At 51.2% G+C, this 17,625-nt stretch overlaps 1 protein-coding gene across 2 annotated transcripts in view; it reads right to left on the minus strand.

The window, feature by feature from the left end:
- Nucleotides 1–17,210, minus strand: part of LOC135383183 (uncharacterized) — a 78,588-nt gene extending 61,378 nt beyond the window's left edge. Inside the window, exons 1-2 of one of the 2 annotated variants that reach the window (XM_064612762.1) lie at nucleotides 17,108–17,210; nucleotides 14,590–14,669 (exon numbers count right to left, since the gene is read on the minus strand). In XM_064612762.1, the coding sequence (XP_064468832.1) occupies nucleotides 14,590–14,669; nucleotides 17,108–17,162 (135 nt within the window). In that variant the 5' untranslated portion in view covers nucleotides 17,163–17,210. Of the gene's footprint in view, nucleotides 1–14,589; nucleotides 14,673–17,107 lie in introns of both variants that reach the window. The other variant, XM_064612761.1, reaches the window with a different exon arrangement.
- Nucleotides 17,211–17,625: the final 415 nt, after the last annotated feature.

Here is a 17,625-nt window from a genome sequence, read left to right on the forward strand (position 1 = left end):
CGGTTTGGCGCGCCCCCTGGCCCAGCCGTCCTCCCCTATACGCCTGGATCCCGGAAAGACAGCGGCTATCGCCAATTACCCTGTTCCTTCTAACGTTAAAGCTCAGCTCCGCCGATTTTCGACTGCGACAGAATGGAGCCATGCTTGGGCTGTGCGTTCGTTTCCGCACAGGGAGCATACATGTGAAAAATTTTCACCCATTTGTTTGTAGTTTTTAAGAAAACAATTTTTTAACTTTCCTTGGCACGGCGGTCCTGTGGTCGGCAAACCCTGACCAATCCCGGCTTCGTCCTGGCTTAGCCGCGCTCGTGGCTTGGCTAGCGCCAAATCGTCGATGCGATGGCGGAGATCTATGGGCGAAGGTGAAGGTTTTGGGTGTGTTCCGTGATAATTGCTGTCGTTAATAGCCTCAAAGATAGTTTTGCCGGTCTTCTTTAACAAGCCTTACAGGATGGCCTCGTTGTGCAACGACGGCCGTCGTGAGCGGACATTCTGTGCCCGCACTGTGCTTCATGCTACCAACAAGACCTAACATCTAACGTGTGACGTACACTTACGCATTCTCAATAGCTTTGGCAGCGAACTATGCGCGGACTTGCTGCGCGTGCAGAAAGCACCACCAAAGCTATTGAGAACGAGAACGTGCTCGAAGACGAAGTATTCCTTATAAGAAACATGATAAAACGGTGCGGTGGTCCCCGATAGCTCGTGACAGCTATTTCAGCACGATACAGCGGCCATGACGGAGTGTAAACACAAACTGGTTGCCAGGCAGAGCTGGCTAGGTGTGGCTATCCAATCTGCGCAGTTCCAAGTATGACGTCACAAGTGGAACCGCCGCCCGGTAGTTTTTCTCAAATTTCTCACGAAGGAGTATGGAAATTTGGAAAGCAATGTGCGTTCATGAATGAAGTTGGGACCACGGTTCTGAATATCACAACGTCTTCATACTTTCGGAACAGCAGCGGAGCTGCACTTTAAAGACGCACGAAGTTTCCTTGGTCTCTGCGCCTACTATCGCCGCTTCATCCGAAGTTTCTCGAAAACCGCGTCACCGCTCAACGCACTGACGAATGATGGAGCTTCTTTTGAGTGGCGCGAAGTGCAACAACGGGCCTTCGACGAATTAAAGACACGCCTCCAGACTGCACCTGTGCCGGCACACTTCGACCCCAACGCCGAAACTGAAATACACACCGACGCAAGCAATAAAGGTCTCGGGGCAGTGCTGATTCAACTACAAGACGGCCTCGAACGTGTCATCGCTTACGCAAGCAGAACGCTATCCAGGGCCGAGAAAAACTACTCGACAACAGAGAAGGAGTGCCTTGCCCGTTCAACGGACGCCCGTTCAAAGTAGTGACAGACCATCATGCTCAATGCTGGCTCGCCGGCTTGAGAGACCCGTCGGTTCGATTAGCACGGTGGAGTCTTCGGCTACAGGAGTACGACGTCACCATCACCTATAAGTCGGGAAGAAAGCACAACGACGGAGACTGCTTGTCGCGGGCACTACTCCAGAGAACAGACAGGGGCGACGAGATCGACGACAGTTTCCTGGGCCTGGTCAGTACGACCACTATGGCTCCAGAACAGCACAGCGACCCACAAGTGAGGCCTCTCATCGACTACCTGCAAACTCGGGCTGGCGACGTCCCTGCCGTCTTCAGACGATCGCTCCCCAGCTTCTCCATACGTAACGCTGTCCTCTACAAGCAGAATCACGAGCCACAAGGCGCTACATGGCTTCTAGTTGTACCGTCAGGGATGCGCTCGGAAATACTCGCGTCCTGTCACGACGAGCCGTCTTCGGGTCACCTGGGGTACAGCAGAACACTGGCCCGCATAAGGGAAAAATACAACTGGCGAAAGCTAGCCAAAGCTGTCCACCAGTACGCGAGAACGTGTAGGGAATGTCAACGCCGAAAAACGCCACCAGTGCGTCCGTCTGGATAACTTCAGCCGGTTCCGCCGCAGTCGGCACCGTTTGAGCAGATGGGGATGGACCTACTCGGACCCTTCCCGCGATCGGCTTCCGGAAATCGTTAGATAATCGTGGCAGTGGACTACCTAACACGCTACGCCGAGACAAAACCCCTCCCTCTGGGGACTGCCGCTGAAGTGGCGAAGTTCTTCGTTGAATGCATTGTACTCCGGCACGGAGCTCCCACGACCATAATCACCGACAGAGGAACAGCATTCACAAGCAGACTCATCCAAGAAATTCTCCGTCTCAGCCATACCGTCCACCGCAGAAACGACGGCGTACCATCCACAAACAAACGGCCTCACCGAGTGGCTAAACAAAACTCTTGCCGACATGATTTCGATGTACGTCGACGTAGAGCACAAAACGTGGGACGAAATACTGCTGTACGTCACGTTCGCTTACAACGCGGCAGTCCAAGAAACAACCGGGTTCACGCCGTTTCACGTTGTGCACAGAGATGATGCAGCAACGATGCTCGACGCGATGGTGCTTCACGAGCCCAGTGAAGAAGAACGCGATGCCCTTCACCCAACGAGCCGAGGAAGCTCGCCAGGCTACGGATTGGACAGCAACAACGCGAGGATACGAGAAGGTGCAGTGCTGGACAAAAGTTTACGGAACGCGCGAGCGGCGTATTTTCTCTGGGCAGAGACACCCTAGCGGCGAGCGGAAGCCGGCGAGTCCACTCGCTCAGAGGGGGTGGATGAGTGCGCTTGTGGCGACCCTCCGTGGTAGTAGTGGTAACTTTGATTTCGAGTGTGACGAACGCCAAAATGGTTTCGTTTTCGGTGTACTGCACCGAGCGCGAGTAGCTATCGCGGGAAGGAACTCTCTCCGCTATCGGAGAGATAACAGGGCGCTAAGATGAATTGAGGTGACAAAGGGCTGCAGTACCTAGTATTTTTTCTTTTTTATTAGGCAAAAACAGAAGAAAAGAACGTGTACCCTTGAACACACACACACACAAAGAGCCCGAGGAGGCGATAGTGTCTCAATACTTTGTCGGCCCCCCTTTCGCAGCAATAACTGAGGCCATGCGCACAGGAAGGGGAGCGTATAGTCGACGGACAAGGTCCACGTCTTCACGTACCAAGGACCACTCTGCTTCTATAAATTTGCAGAGTGCGTCCTCGCTCCTTGTAGGTGTCCGTGTCTTGCTCATCCTATTCTTCAGGATGCCCCAGATGTTTTCGATGATGTTTAAGTCCGGGCTCTGCGCGGGCCATGTCAGCTGCGTTACGCTGAGGTAGTCGAGTAGGCGTTGGACAGTTTTACTACGATGGACGGAGCTGCCATCATGCTGGTAATGGTAGCACCCATCCGGGAACGGCCCGTCCAGAGCATAGGGGAGCAGAGTCCTCTCGACGACCTCAGCGTAATGCAGCTGACATGGCCTGCGCAGAGCCCGGACTTAAACATAATCGAAAACGTCTGGGGCATCCTGAAGAATAGGATGAGCAAGAGACGGACGCCTACAAGGAGCAAGGATGCACTCTGGGAATTTATACAAGCAGAGTGATCCTTGCTACGTGAAGACGTGGACCTTGTCCGTCGACTACACGCTTCCCTTCCTGTGCGCATGGCCTCAGTTATTGCAGCGAAAGGGGGGCCGACAATGTATTGAGACAGTATCGTCTCCCCCGCCTCTTTTTTTTTGTGTGTGTGTGTGTGTTCAAGGGTACACGCTCTTCTGTTTTTGTATAATAAAAAAAGAAAAAAGCTAGACACTGCAGCCCGTTGTCACCTCAATTCATCTTAGCGCCCTGTTATCTCTCCGATAGCGGAGAGACTTCCTTCCCGCGATAGCCAATCGTGCTCGGTGCAGTAGACCGAAAACGAAACAATTTTGGCGTTCGTTACACTCAAAAGCAAAGTTACCGCTGCTACCACGGTGGGTCGCCACAAGCGCACTCTTCCATCCCTTTGAACGAGTGGACTTGCCCCCCTTCCGCTCGCCACTAGGGTGTCTCTGCCAGGAGAAAATACGCCGCTCGCGCGTTCCGTAAACTTTTGTCCAGCACTGTACAATCTACGTCGACGAAACACACAGTTTAGCCCAGGAGACCCTGTATGGGTGTGGACTCCGATCCGACGACGAGGGTTAAGCGAGAAACTTCTCAAACGCTATTTCAGCCCATACAAAATACTCCGACGCATAGGAGAGGTGGACTACGAAGTAGTACCTCAAGTCAGCCCCTGAAATACCCCCTGAAAAATACCCCTGAAATAGTTCACGTCGTTCGCCTCAAGCCGTACTACTCCAGGTAAATTGGACGATCCCCGGAACCAGAAGAAGATTGGCTACTTCTTTACCTCGAGTACCTCGAGAGCCCGGAACTCCCGCCGAATCTGCTCTGGCGCCCTCGACACAAGTTCAGGCATCGGGACAACGCCACGTTTACGGAGGGGGCAATGCCACGTATCGTCTTTGAAGCGACAACACGGAACAACGGCAGCGGGCGGGCAGGCGTCGAGCGACAGCCTGAGATCCACGACACGCCGTGGCGATTAGCGAGCGACGCTTCCAGAAGCATCTGCTCCTCCGCTCGCATCAATCTCATGGACGGATCGACGACTTTGGAGAAGCTTCTCTACTTTCTCTTATTCGCCAACGCTCGCTTTCTGCCGCACGAGTCGTGTCGTCTTTCTGTAGCGATACGCTAGAACTGGTGACCCGAACGTGCCGACTTGCCAAACACTTGTATTTCACAACGATGACCGACCAAGAGACCGGGGGCAGCGCCAACCCTAGCTCACGACCCAGCATCGGACACGTCGCGGTCCGCCTTCCTTCATTTTGGAATGCTAATATTTTGGAATATATGCTTGATAATATGCTTGATTTTGGAATTTTATAATGCTAACCCTAACGTATACTTCTCCCAGGTCGATTGCCAGTTCCTCCTGGCAGGAATCACGTCCAAAACTACCACGTACTATCACGTAGTTTCTGTTTTACCCCCGGACATCGCCGCCGAAGTAGCTGACATTCTTTGTGGGTCCACTCTACCTCCATCATTCAACGAACAACAGCCTCCGAACGGCGACGACTCCAACAACGTCTGTCAGCGGAAGACCTTGGTGTCAGACGGCCATCTCAGTTCATGCGCCATATGCGAAACCTTTTAGGGGATCGTGCCTCAAATATTGACGAACCGCTGTTGAAGGAACTTCTCCTACAGCGCCTTCCTTCTACAGTTCAAATGCTGCTGGCCAGCGCGACAAATTTGCCTATCGGGGAACTCGCCGCACGTGCAGACAAGATCATGGAAGCACCTTGCATTACAGAACAGACATTCCTTCCTATCAAACATTGCGTTTTTTACTTGACTTCCTGCAATTCCATTGTCATTAGAGAAACCAGCGACATTTTATGCGGAATGAAACGTCCGATCCGAGTGTCGCGCATACCCATTAGTTGTAGGACGCGCGATTTCGCTCAAACGACCACGCTGTCAGTCGCCCCGTCGTCGGGAACATTTCACTGTGCAGTCCTTCCCTCTTCCAATGTCTGGAGTGGACAGTTGAACAAAACCCTCGTGGTAGTGACCACTTTCCTATCATTATAAAATTTCGTGGTCCAACAAATTCTTTAAGGTCACGACCTCCACGATGGAAACTTTCTGAGGCAGACTGGAACTTGTTTCAGAAAGAAGCCAACCTCGTATCATTATCTTTTGAGGATACTAGCATTGAAGAAGCGAATAATGTTATAACAAATGCAATAATAAATGCTGTTTTGAAATCTGTGCCACAGACATCTGGCCGTCTCCCCAAGCGTCCCAAACCTTGGTGGACAAACGATTGTGGGAAAACACGCAAAGAACAAAACAGAGCTTGGGGTATCTTTCGCAGATACCTCACTCCAGAGAACCTCCTAGCATTTAAAAGAGCACGGGCGAAAGCCAAATGGACGAGAAAGCAGGCCAAGCGCTCTTCGTGGTGCAGTTTTATCTCTTCCTTAACACACAACACTCCATCAAAGGTGGTTTGGGATAGACTTCGGAAAATTAAAGGAGATTATACAGGCTTTCCTATCCCCTTACTTCAGGTAAATGGGGCCCCATGTCAGAACTTGGGCGAGCAGGCTGACCTCCTCGGTCAGCATTTTCATAACATATCGAGTTCTTCTCATTACAACAAGGATTTCCTCTCTGCAAAGCAACAAGCTGAAAAACAAGCCATTCCAGTCACAGGTGGTGAGAACCTTCTATATAACAAGCCCTTTACCATGGTAGAGCTCCTGAGAGCACTGTCTTCAGTAAAGATCAGTGCCCCGGGGCCAGACCGCATTGCATATTCTATGCTCACTCACCTGTCAAGTGAATCTAAAGAATGTTTGCTTAAGTTTTTTAATAATGTCTGGGAAAAGGGCCAAATGCCATCAACATGGAAGGTAGCAACGGTCATCCCCTTCCTGAAGCCTGGGATGCTTCAAACCCAACCAGTTACCGACCTATTGCACTGACAAGCTGTCTGGGAAAAACTTTCGAGAGGATAGTTAACAACCGACTGATGTACTATCTTGAGGTTAATAACTGTCTCTTAATGCTGTGGCTCCATTTAGTATTCGTGTCCAGCGGGATGTAGAACGTTACAATTTTACGAGCTATAATCTACCGCCCTTGTTGTGCAGTAAGCTGGTATCTCCTTGGTATCCACCTGTACAACATGATACAACTCTTCTGAAATTTGACAAACAGAAATGCCCAGCCTTGCAAATACAACAAGAATTTGAAGCCCTCAAGCAAAACTTTGGCGACCATGTGGAAATATACACTGATGCTTCGAAAACAAATACAGGAGTATCATGTGCCATGGTATCTGGCGTATACACAAAGCCACACCGTTTAAGCAATATTTTTTCAATTTTTAGTGCTGAGGTTTATGGCATCATTGTTGCGCTCAACCATATCTTGCAAACGCACACATCATCATCGGTTATATACACCGACTCTCTTAGTGCAGTTCATGCCATATGTGGTCTCCACATGCACAAAAACCTGCTGGTCAGACGAGCACAGTATCTTGCGAGTCTCATACAAGGAAAGGGCCACAGTTTACGCATTTGTTGGGTGTCCAGCCATGTAGGCATAAAGGGAAATGAGAGCGCGGATCGTGCTGCCGCTGCTGCTCAGGATACCGACATTACGGCATTTGAGATTCCTCTCAGTGATCTCCTGAGAGACCTCAGACATGTTATCAACAAAGAATGGCAAAGCTCTTGGGACACGCAAACTCTTAACAAATTGCACACTATCAAACCACGGATAAGACAGTGTGCACAACACTTCGAAAATCGATTAAATGAAGTTCTATTCAGCTGTCTGAGAGCTGGACACACCTTCTTAACACACGGGTATCTTCTCCGAGGCGAGCAGATACCACAGTGCGAGCATTGCGGGACAGCCTTGTCCGTTACGCATATACTCATAGTTTGCACTCATCACGAACACCATCGTCAACAACACTTCTCACTGTTTTACAAGTATAGGATTCCTCTTCACCCAGCGCTTTTGCTGGGGGACGAGCCTCTCATCAGTTTTAACAATGTGTACAACTTTTTAAGAGACATAGGTTACCTAAACGACCTATGAACATGCAAATATTTTCAGTACTTTTTACCTTTTCTATTTTGACTTTGAATGAAATCGATTATTTTTAACTAGCTTTGATTCATACCATTGTCCTGGCGCTCTATGGCCAAAGTTGCCTTTGCGCCATTAAAATCCTAATCATCATCATCATCAGCTGTCAGTCGGTTCGACCGATTGGCACCTCGAAGCAAGATCACGGCCGTTTGCAGCAAGTAGAAAGTTGAATTGCTGAGTTGCAGTGCATGTCACAGTGGGATTGCCACGTATGTTGACTGTTTCGAAGAATGTGTATCATCCGCGGGACGTTGTTGGATGTAACGACGTACTCAGTTGGGCATTTCACACGCTTCAACTTACAATCTTGCCGTACTGCTTCGGCATTTGCTACAAGTATATCAATACGGGTACGTACCGTTTTCTCCATTTTCAGTCAATATGGGGTGTACACGGGCAATATGGCGCCCAGATTGACGGCATTTTCCCTATATGTTGGTTCAAACTTGGCAATACGGGGCCCATATGCCAAGTTTGAGCCAATATGGGGGAAGTCCTGGCAAAACGCACCCCATATGGAACCTGTATCGCAAATGCGCAGCCCGTATGGGTCCAATATTGTGACCTGCTTGGGTGATCTAAACGACGGCGTTCAGGGGCTGCGTACCACCCTGTTCCGCGCTAAGCGTGTATAACAGTGACATGGTACTTCATTCGGGAGCGCTGCGGGGAAGAGTTCCGCTGCAGACAAGACATGGCGCTCAGAATATCGGCGCGTGAGGGGCAGAGCGCACCACCGTCGTCGTCGTCACCGCTACAATGGGCACCCTTCTCGGGAAAGCGGAAGCGCCCAGTGTCCATGGTGTCCACGGGGCTGGTACCGTCGTGGTGGTGGAGGCGGTGTGCTGAGCGACGCAGGTGCAGGAGGGACAGGCGTTGTGTCGGACTCCAGATAAGCGGGTTTCAGGCGGGCTTTGGCGACAACTTCCTGCCGATTGGGGAGCTGCACCGTGAAGTGGCTGTCAGAGCGTGACAAAACTCTGAAGGGGCCGTCGTAGGGGGGCTGCAATGGCTTGCGCACTGCGTCGTGCCGCAGGAATACATGTGTGGCAGTATCGAGGTCGGGAGGCACGAACGGAGACTTTGGTTCAGCAGTGCGGGTCGGAGTAGGAGAAAGACTGTTCATCAGCGTCCTGAGGCGAAGAGCGTAGGTTGTGTAATCTGGCAGAGGTCGATCAGTCGACGGAAAGAAATCGCCGGGGAGACGCAGGGTGGTGCCGTAAACCAGCTCGGAAACCGTACACGCGAGGTCCTCCTTGAGCGCCGAGCGTATTCCCAGTAGGACGAGAGGGAGCATCTCAGTCCACGGCTCACCGAATGGGTAGGCTCGGAAGGCGGCTTTGAGCTGGCCATAAAACCTCTCGACTAAACCATTGGCCATAGGGTGGTAGGCAGTCGTACGAATCCGTCTTGAGCCGAGGAGGTGAATGAGGTTAGTGAAAAGCGCCGACTCGAACTGTCGGCCGCGATCTGTAGTTATAGTAGAGGGTACTCCAAAACGGCTGACCCAGCCGGAGACGAAAGCTTCTGCTATGGTCGCCGCCGTCATATTGGGCATGGGAATAGCTTCAGGCCAGCGCGTGAAGCTGTCGACACAAGTGAGCAAGTACGAGTGGCCCTTGCTAGGAGGCAGCGGCCCGACGCTATCAACATGCATGTGGCAGAAACGGACGTCGGGTGGAAGGAAACGGCCGAGCGGGGGAATGGCATGGCGGACTACTTTGGCCCGCTGACATGGAACACAGGAACGGGTCCAGGCTCGCACGTCGGCATTCATGTGGGGCCAAAGATAACGAGAAGTGACCAGGTGTTGGGTGGCGCGGATGCTCGGGTGTGCAAGACCATGCAGGGCGGCGAAGACGGGCTTACGGAATGGTAGTGGTAGGTATGGACGTCGGGACCCGGTCGACATTTCGCAGGTGACAGGTTCTTGGCAGAGAGGTAGAAGATCGTCCTCAAAACGGAGAGAGGAAGAGGATGAGCGCAAATCCCGCAGCTCAGAGTCTTCCGCTTGGGCGGCGGCGATGCCGACAAGCGAGGGTAAGGGCGGGCGCGGCAACGAGAGGGCGTCAATGGCAATGCGAGAAAGTGCGTCAGCTGCAGCGTTGTTCTTGGCGCTAACGTGACGGACGTCGGAAGTGAATTCTGAGATGAATGACATCTGCCGGAGTTCCCGTGGTGAATGGTTGGTGGAGGTAGAGGTGATGGCAAAGGTTAGGGCTTGGTGGTCAGTGCAGATGAAGAACTTGCGGCCCTCCAACAAGTGTTGGGAATAACGCACGGAGCTGTAGATAGCCAAGAGCTCCCGGCCAAAGGTGCTATTGTCGGAGAAAGAGGTAGACTAGACACAGGTTGCCGTGAGAGCCAGGCCAGTCGAACTAGAGCCCGAGCTGGCCGAGGCAAAGGTTTTTATTACCCGCGCGCCTAGGTTATTGGTGCGCGGGAATGGTAATGGCGATGCCGCTACACTATAACGTGCCTCGTGCGGTTTCAGCTTCCGGGAAAACAACGAAAGTGGCTTACAAATACCACCTGAACGCTGCTGCAAGACGGCGCCGAGGGCCACGTTTGAGGCATCGACCATCAAGCATGTTGGAGCGTCGGGGATGGGGTGGATAAGGAGGGATGCGTTGGCTAGCGCTGTCTTGATCTCGTCGAAAGCGGCCGAAATAGCGGGTGTCCACTCAAGGCTCGCACGAGGCGCTGCGGAAGAAACCAAGGCTTCCAGGCTGTGGATGACAGTTGAGCAGTGGGGAATAAATCTCCGATAGAAGTTCACAAGCCCAAGGAACTCGCGCAGCTTCGGTTTCGTAGTGGGCGGAGGAAACTTGCGGATGGCTTCCACCTTGCGTGGCAGAGGCCGAATACCCTCGGAAGTGACGCGGTGGCCGAGGAAGTTAAGTTCTGAAACGCCGAACTCGCACTTGGCGGGGATGATCACAATGCCATAGTCGTTCAAACGTTCAAAAAGCTGACGAAGATGGGTCTTGTGTATCTGCGGGTCCGCACTCGCTATGATGAGATTGTCGAGATAGGCGAAGCAAAGCAAGACCACGGAGCGCTTCATCTATAAACCGCTGGAAAGACTGGGCGGCATTTCGTAGCCCGAAGGGCATACGCACGTATTCAAAAAGCCCAAACGGCGTAGTAATGGCGGTCTTGGGGATGTCAGCCGGTTCAACAGGGATCTGGTGGTATGCTTTAATCAAGTCAATTTTGCTGAAGGTTTTGCAGCCATGGAGGTGGGTGGTAAAGTCCTGGATATTCGGGAGCGGGTAGCGGTCAGGAACAATGATGTTGTTGAGTGCCCTGTAGTCACCGCATGGCCGCCAATCCCCGGACTGCTTGGGCACCATGTGTAGGGCTGACGACCACGGGCTTGATGATGGCCGGACGAAACCGAGCTGAAGCAGGTGCTCGAACTCAGCACGAGCTACCTTCAGGCGCTCGGGGGCAAGGCGCCATGGTCGACAGTGGATAGGCGGTCTTGTTGTCTGAATGAAGTGGGCAACATGGTGTTTCACCGGTTGGTTGACGTGCGGGGGCCGGATAACGTCCGGAAACTCGTGCAGAAGCTCCTCGAACACTGTTTTCGGCGGTAGAGGGGAAAAGGTGGGATGCAAAGGTGATAAAAACAACGCCACGCCGAGCGTAACCGCGTCAATCAGGCGCCTCCGGCCGGCGTCGACTAGTAGTCCAAAGCGTTGCAGGAAATCGGCACCGATAATAGCATGTCGCACAGACGCAACCCAAAAGAGCCACTGGAAACGTCGACGAAGGCCAAAATCAAGCGTTACAGAGCGCTGGCCGTACGTTGCAATTGGGGAGGAGTTGACAGCTCTGAGGGGTGTGGATGCCTGCCGGTCTCGTTTGTCACGGAGCTTAGCCGGTAGGATGCTGACTTCCGCTCCTGTGTCAACTAAGAAGCGGGTCCCGGAAAGCTTGCCGGTGACGAAGAATAGGCGGCCGTCATGGGAAACCGAATCACTCGCGGCCGTCAGTGATTCGTCGTTCCGTTTCCCGAGGTCCAGGTGCAAGGATGCTCACAACGACGGGCCCTGCGTCGGAACCTCTGGTGGTACCAGCAGAGACCGGGGTTCACTCGTGAAGAGTTGCGGCGAGGGGGAGATGGCGAACGCCGTGGGTGCCAGACCGAAGGACGAGGGCTTGGTGAGCGACGTGCTGGCCGGGGTTGATCCATAAGGTGGGCAACGAGCTCCGTAAGTTTTGAAACTTCTTGACGGAGCAAGCTAACGTTCGTGGTGACCGTGTCTGCAGGGGCGGGCAAAGCTGCCACCAAGGGAGGTGCTATGTCGAGCACGCTGTCTGCTAGTTCGGCGAAATTGTTGAGGGGTAGAGAACGGGCAGCAGCAAGCGCAACGCGGACATTGCTGGGGAGACGCTGTAGAAAAATTTCTCTCAGAATTGCGGAGTCGATGGTGGCAGCCTTATCACCAAGAAGGTATTGCAGGTGGCGAAGCAGCTGCGTGGGCTTACGGTCGCCAAGGTCGTCGCAAGAAAGGAGTTGCTGAATGCGGCGCTGCTCCGACGTCATGAGCCGCGTAATGAGGGCATCCTTGAGTGCTGTATAAGCATCGCTGGGTGTGTGTGGGGGGGGGGGGGGCGTGCAATATATCGCAAACTTCGGCGGCGGCCGACGGGGGAAGCTTTCCACTAGGTACTGATACTTGCTCGTATCGCACGTTATTCGCCGCATGGAAAAGTAGTTGTCGACCTGGACAAACCAGAGGACGGGGTCATGGGCCCAGAAAGGTGGGAGGCGAACCTGTGCCTGCGATGCCGCTGAGATAGTGGAATCGTAGGAAGTAGAGGGCTGTGGGCCGCGCGGCGGAGAAACGTGATCGCCGGCGGAAGGCTGAGAAGCACGGTTCAAGTCCAGGTCACCAGTTTGTGGCAGTGACATGGTACTTTATTCGGGAGCGCTGCGGGGAAGAGTTCCGCTGCAGACAAGACAGGGCGCTCAGAATATCGGCGCGTGAGGGGCAGAGCGCACCACCGTCGTCGTCATCACCGCTACACGTGTACTCACGCGGGTCATCTTCTAGCAGCACACCTCATGTGGAGGCCCGTAAGAATATCATGACTTTTACCAAAATAACCAAAAAGCCAGATTTTTCAAAGTTTCAAATCGAATATGGATCGAGACATGCAGTGTATGACCAAAATATTTATTAAATCCTCGACAGCAAGTGCGCTGACGGCTAGGTTGACGTTTCGCAATACGCGAAAACGCGTATTGCAGCGCTCTCGCGAAGTCGAATTTGTTCTCAGCGCTCGTCACACCATCCGAAGGCGTAATGCGAGGACGACGCCTTTCGCATCCTACCTCATCAACGGCTGTGGAACTCTCTGACTGCCTTTTCTTTCTGCAGCACATCGTTGATTTTACGCAGCGAGAATGGGCAGTCTTCAGTGACTCAAAATGTGCATTGCAAGCTGTTGAAAATACTGGCAACGACACTTATCCGCACCCCTAGTGACGGAAGCCTCAATGGCTTACCACCTTGCGTACGAAACAGGACACCGTCTCGTTCTCCAGTGGGTTCTAGCCTATTGTGGTGTCGTAGGGAATGAGCGCGCAGCGCAGCAGAAGCACCCTTTCGTCTCGGAGACTGACGAGTACTTCGCTGCTGAAAGGAGACTGTCGTTCCGTTCTTAGACAACTAACATTCTCATGCACAACTCACATTGAACAACTCTCAATGGACAACTGACATTCTCCTACCCCCATCTATGCTTAAAAGGGTTGATCTAACGCTCGCTTTCCGCATGCCACGGAACACCTCTCGTCAAGGTGCTGCATTAGTTGATCGGATGCATCTCGATGTGGCTTTTACAGCTCAGTGGCGTTAGCGCTTCAGACAACTTGACTCTCCCAGCTGCTGTCACTGCGGTGCTCTAGAAGACCAAGAGCACATTCTTCTTCGTTGCCACACTACCTTCCCGAACCGCACTCTCACAGTCTCTTAATCAGCTGAACTCTCGCCCTCTCTCTCTCGAAATTGCGTGGTCCATGGCCAAATCCAGCCCACCAACGCTCTGCCCTCAACGCTCTTTTGACCTTTTTGGACACCATAGGACTTCGATCCTTATTGTGAAGGGGCTCATTATTTCATTCCCCACGTCACCACGAGCACTGGGGTAGAGTATCACGCCTGGCAGTGAAACTACCCATTCATCATCTCCAAATAAGGTTGTTGTTGAATTTATTTTCTTGATCCCGACGACGGTAGTTTGCATATTTTTGCTGTTCTTCACTAGTGTTTTCGTGCCCACTGACGCCGCCGCCAGTCAAACTTCCATTGGCGCACACGTCTACACTGCGGCCACCTATCGAGCGTAGTTGTCATACTGACCTCCTTTCTGAGAACATCGTGCACAACTCCACAGTGGGTCGATTACTTCACGCTGACGGACGGAGTTCATATTCCTTCCACTAGTTCTACGCATCTGCATTTCATGTTCGTAGCATTCAGTTATTATTCTGAGCATAGTCGGAATGATAAGTACTGAAAATATTCACGAACCTGTGAGAATCCGTGAGTGATTTTGTCCTTACGAAGTCATCCACTTGACTACTGATTTAAATTATTCATTTAAAACGGCGATTGAAATCACGATTCAAGTGAATTACTTCAATCGAAATTGTTAGTTCATTTCACCCTGAATTTGTGAATCACTTCCCGCCTCTTCGTGAGCTGGTCTGATATTTTCCCGCTAAGGACGTTTTGTTCTAGTCCGCCTCTTGTTACAACTCACATGTTAGTCTGTGAGACATTATTCTGACATAATCTCCAACGCATGAACTTAATTCGATAAAGGCGGTTGGAGAGAACTCACCATGCAGCTCTCCTTCTATGTTGAATTGTTTTATCCACTACAACGTTGCATAGATTTAGACCAGTGAATTTATATTGCCTTGCTTACCGTGAGACGCGTGTAGTCAAGACACCGTCCTGCAAATATCAAGACCCATTCGCACGAGAGGTCGCCACTGACAAGAATCGCTGCTGCAGTTGATAAACAATCATTAATTACACGTTTAAGGACAGAATCAATCGGTCGCATAGGAATCAATCATAAAATGGCGATGAATGTGACGTCAACTTTCTGCACCCTGAGGAGTAGCTAACAACATCAGTACAATGGCGGCAAGGCGTTCAGTTCGACATTTTATGGTGTCAACAGAATTAGCTTCTTCTGTACTTCCAGAGCGATGTTCTTGAGCAACGGGATGAGCGCAGTGTCTTCTGTGACATCATTTTTCTCCCATACTTTTTTGCAAACAAATCCAGACTTTCTCTCCCGTGCAGATCGCCAGGCTACCCATGAGAAGCAGTTTCTCCAATAACCAACAAGAAAAAAGCAATAACGAGCTATATTGCTCCTTCGCAGATCAATATGTCAACAACGCATTTCATCCAGTTGATCTGTGAACGAAACGAGTTCGCTCGTTATTGCCTTATTTTCTTATGAATTAGTTGGTATCGGCTTTCTGCAGCAATAGACGCGGACAAGGAGTTAGAACATAAATGGAACAAACCACCTGCAGGTAGTCTGTCCCATTTATGTTCTAACTCCTTGTCCGCGTCTATTGCTGCAGTAAGCCGATATGAACTTGTACCAACTACCCTGCTCCGTCCCTCTTGTGAATTGGTTGGTGCAGGAGTTGCTCCGAATGGACGGCATTCTGGTGTGTGCTGGAGAAAGAAAGTCTGGAATTGTTTTGCATAAAATATGAAAGAAAAAATTCAAGGACGGTTACGACCCCTGTAACGCGAATTTCAGCGTCAGTTTTGTGTGGTGGAGTCAGGACGCATTACAGTTTGTGCACAAAAAGCTTATTTCAGTGTCTCTTTTTGGTCATTGAGATGGTACGATGTCGTAGAGACTAAAACGCCTCCGGATTCACCCCACAATGTTATGAAGTCATAACATTACGTGCGGTGAGTGCCTATTGATTTCGACGAACGTCCCATTCTTGCCTTTGTCGACACTGGTGCTGCTCTGTCTGTGTTATATCCCGTGGTTTGTGCGAGCAATTACACACAGAGTGACTGCTCCTTTGACCGGCCCCCTAATGAGTAGTGCCGCAGGCAAACCTATTTTTCCTGTTGCAGTATGCAGAGCCCGAATTGGAATTGAAGACGTGTGTTAACCGGTGGAGTTCCTAGTTCTCCCTGCTTGCTCTTACGACGTAATTCTCCGTTGGGACTTTCTGTGCGACAACTCCCCAATCGTCGGCTGTGCCCCTCACGAGATGCATTCTATCTACTACGCCGACTTCAACAATCTTACACCATCTTCTGCCTTGCCGCAACTCTGAGCAATTGTCCACGTGCTGCACCCTCTCCCCACTTTTCGGTACCGGTATTGCCCTCTCCCGTTTCAGAGGCGTTTTGTGCCGAGTTACGAGGACCACGGAACTACCAATATGTCTGTAGATAACAGCTCCCACTGTGTAACGATATCACTGCACAGCTGCACCCCTAATGCGTTAGGCTAAAACCAGAGAGAGCTGCGTCACTGCTTCACGGACAGACTCAAGAATACCGCCCTGGAAATACTGAGGAAGCTAGCTCTTCTGACACGACAAAATGTCACTCAAGCTCTCTCGCAACGCAGGCTTCCTCATATATTCTAATCATTTCAGAGTCTCCACCTGTCGGTAGTTTCCTGCCTCATTCGGGTGAGGTTGTTTTAAGAATCATGGAGCCCGTGCGGTGATCTTGACGACCATTATACTGAGGTCGTTTGCAAAGACCGGACCAATTGTAGTGAACCCAATGAGCACGGCCTACCGTGCACGCAACGAAATACAAGGCGGGAGCTTCTCACGATAGGAACTTCCCCAACGTCCCCGGGAGCACAAGGTTCTCGCACTTGCAGTGGTACCATGCTATAACAGCATTATTTCGTTTCTGGTGCAACATTTATGGACTTGGACAACATTTATGGACGTTCTAAATAGCATTGTTAGTTTTAATTGATTCTACTTTTAGCTGGCTTTTCCTCTATGCACTTTCTGCTGGCCAGAGCGATGCCAGTTCGCTGTGGGGCGACTCAGATTTATAATAGAGCACCCAGACATAAATAATAAGCTGCGAAAGGAGCCGGTTGGTACATAATCTCTTGTTGCTTCTCCGTCGTCACCTATTCAGGTACCCCAATATTGTAGGTACCCAAAGAAACAGCGTTTCGTAGCGCCATTGCCCATGCATCAAACCCAAACCGCGCTTGGAAACCTCATTGGAAACCTCAAAAGTGATTTCCGTACGCGCAGCACTTGTATTTCCAATTAGAACATTCCCATTAAACTCCACTACGAACTAAATAGTGAACGACGCTTTTGATTAGAAGAAACCCTGCTCTGCTATAACTGGTTATATGGAAGGGCTTGAAGGGGTAAAAGGGGTGGTGCAACAGTAACCGAGCGTCCACTTACAGAACTCCAGATGTGCCAAGAAAGCTACGACGAACTTGGCGGTCAACCGAACCATGTCTGTCGCTCTCCGCTGTGGATGGAACACTGATTTGATGCGCAACACGCTTGAAGGCGCGTACCCACTTGCGGGAAAGCGGGAGGCCGTTTCCGGTACCGATTCCGGGTACACAGAGGGTTAGGAGGCAGAGAAGAGAATGGAGGGGGAAACAATGCTGCCCTTCTCTCCCTGGCGTCGTGAGCTTGCTGTATGCGGCAGCAGATATGTGCCGGCCCGCGAGTACTGTCACGATTCCTATCACCATAACTACAAAGTTCGTATATAAAAAAGCAACACCACTATTAATGGGAGGCGTGATAATACACGACTTCATACAGATGCCAGAGTAACTAAATTGCATTAAATATGGAACCGTAAATCTAACGAAGTCGATAACCATCCCCAACAGAACGACTTGTGCAACGGTTGTTATCACATTCACCTGTTTTCATTCTAAAACGTAGTTACCAGCATAGTAAGA

The sequence above is a fragment of the Ornithodoros turicata genome, chromosome 2 (assembly GCF_037126465.1).
Source record: "Ornithodoros turicata isolate Travis chromosome 2, ASM3712646v1, whole genome shotgun sequence".
Classification (NCBI taxonomy): Eukaryota; Metazoa; Arthropoda; class Arachnida; order Ixodida; family Argasidae; genus Ornithodoros; species Ornithodoros turicata.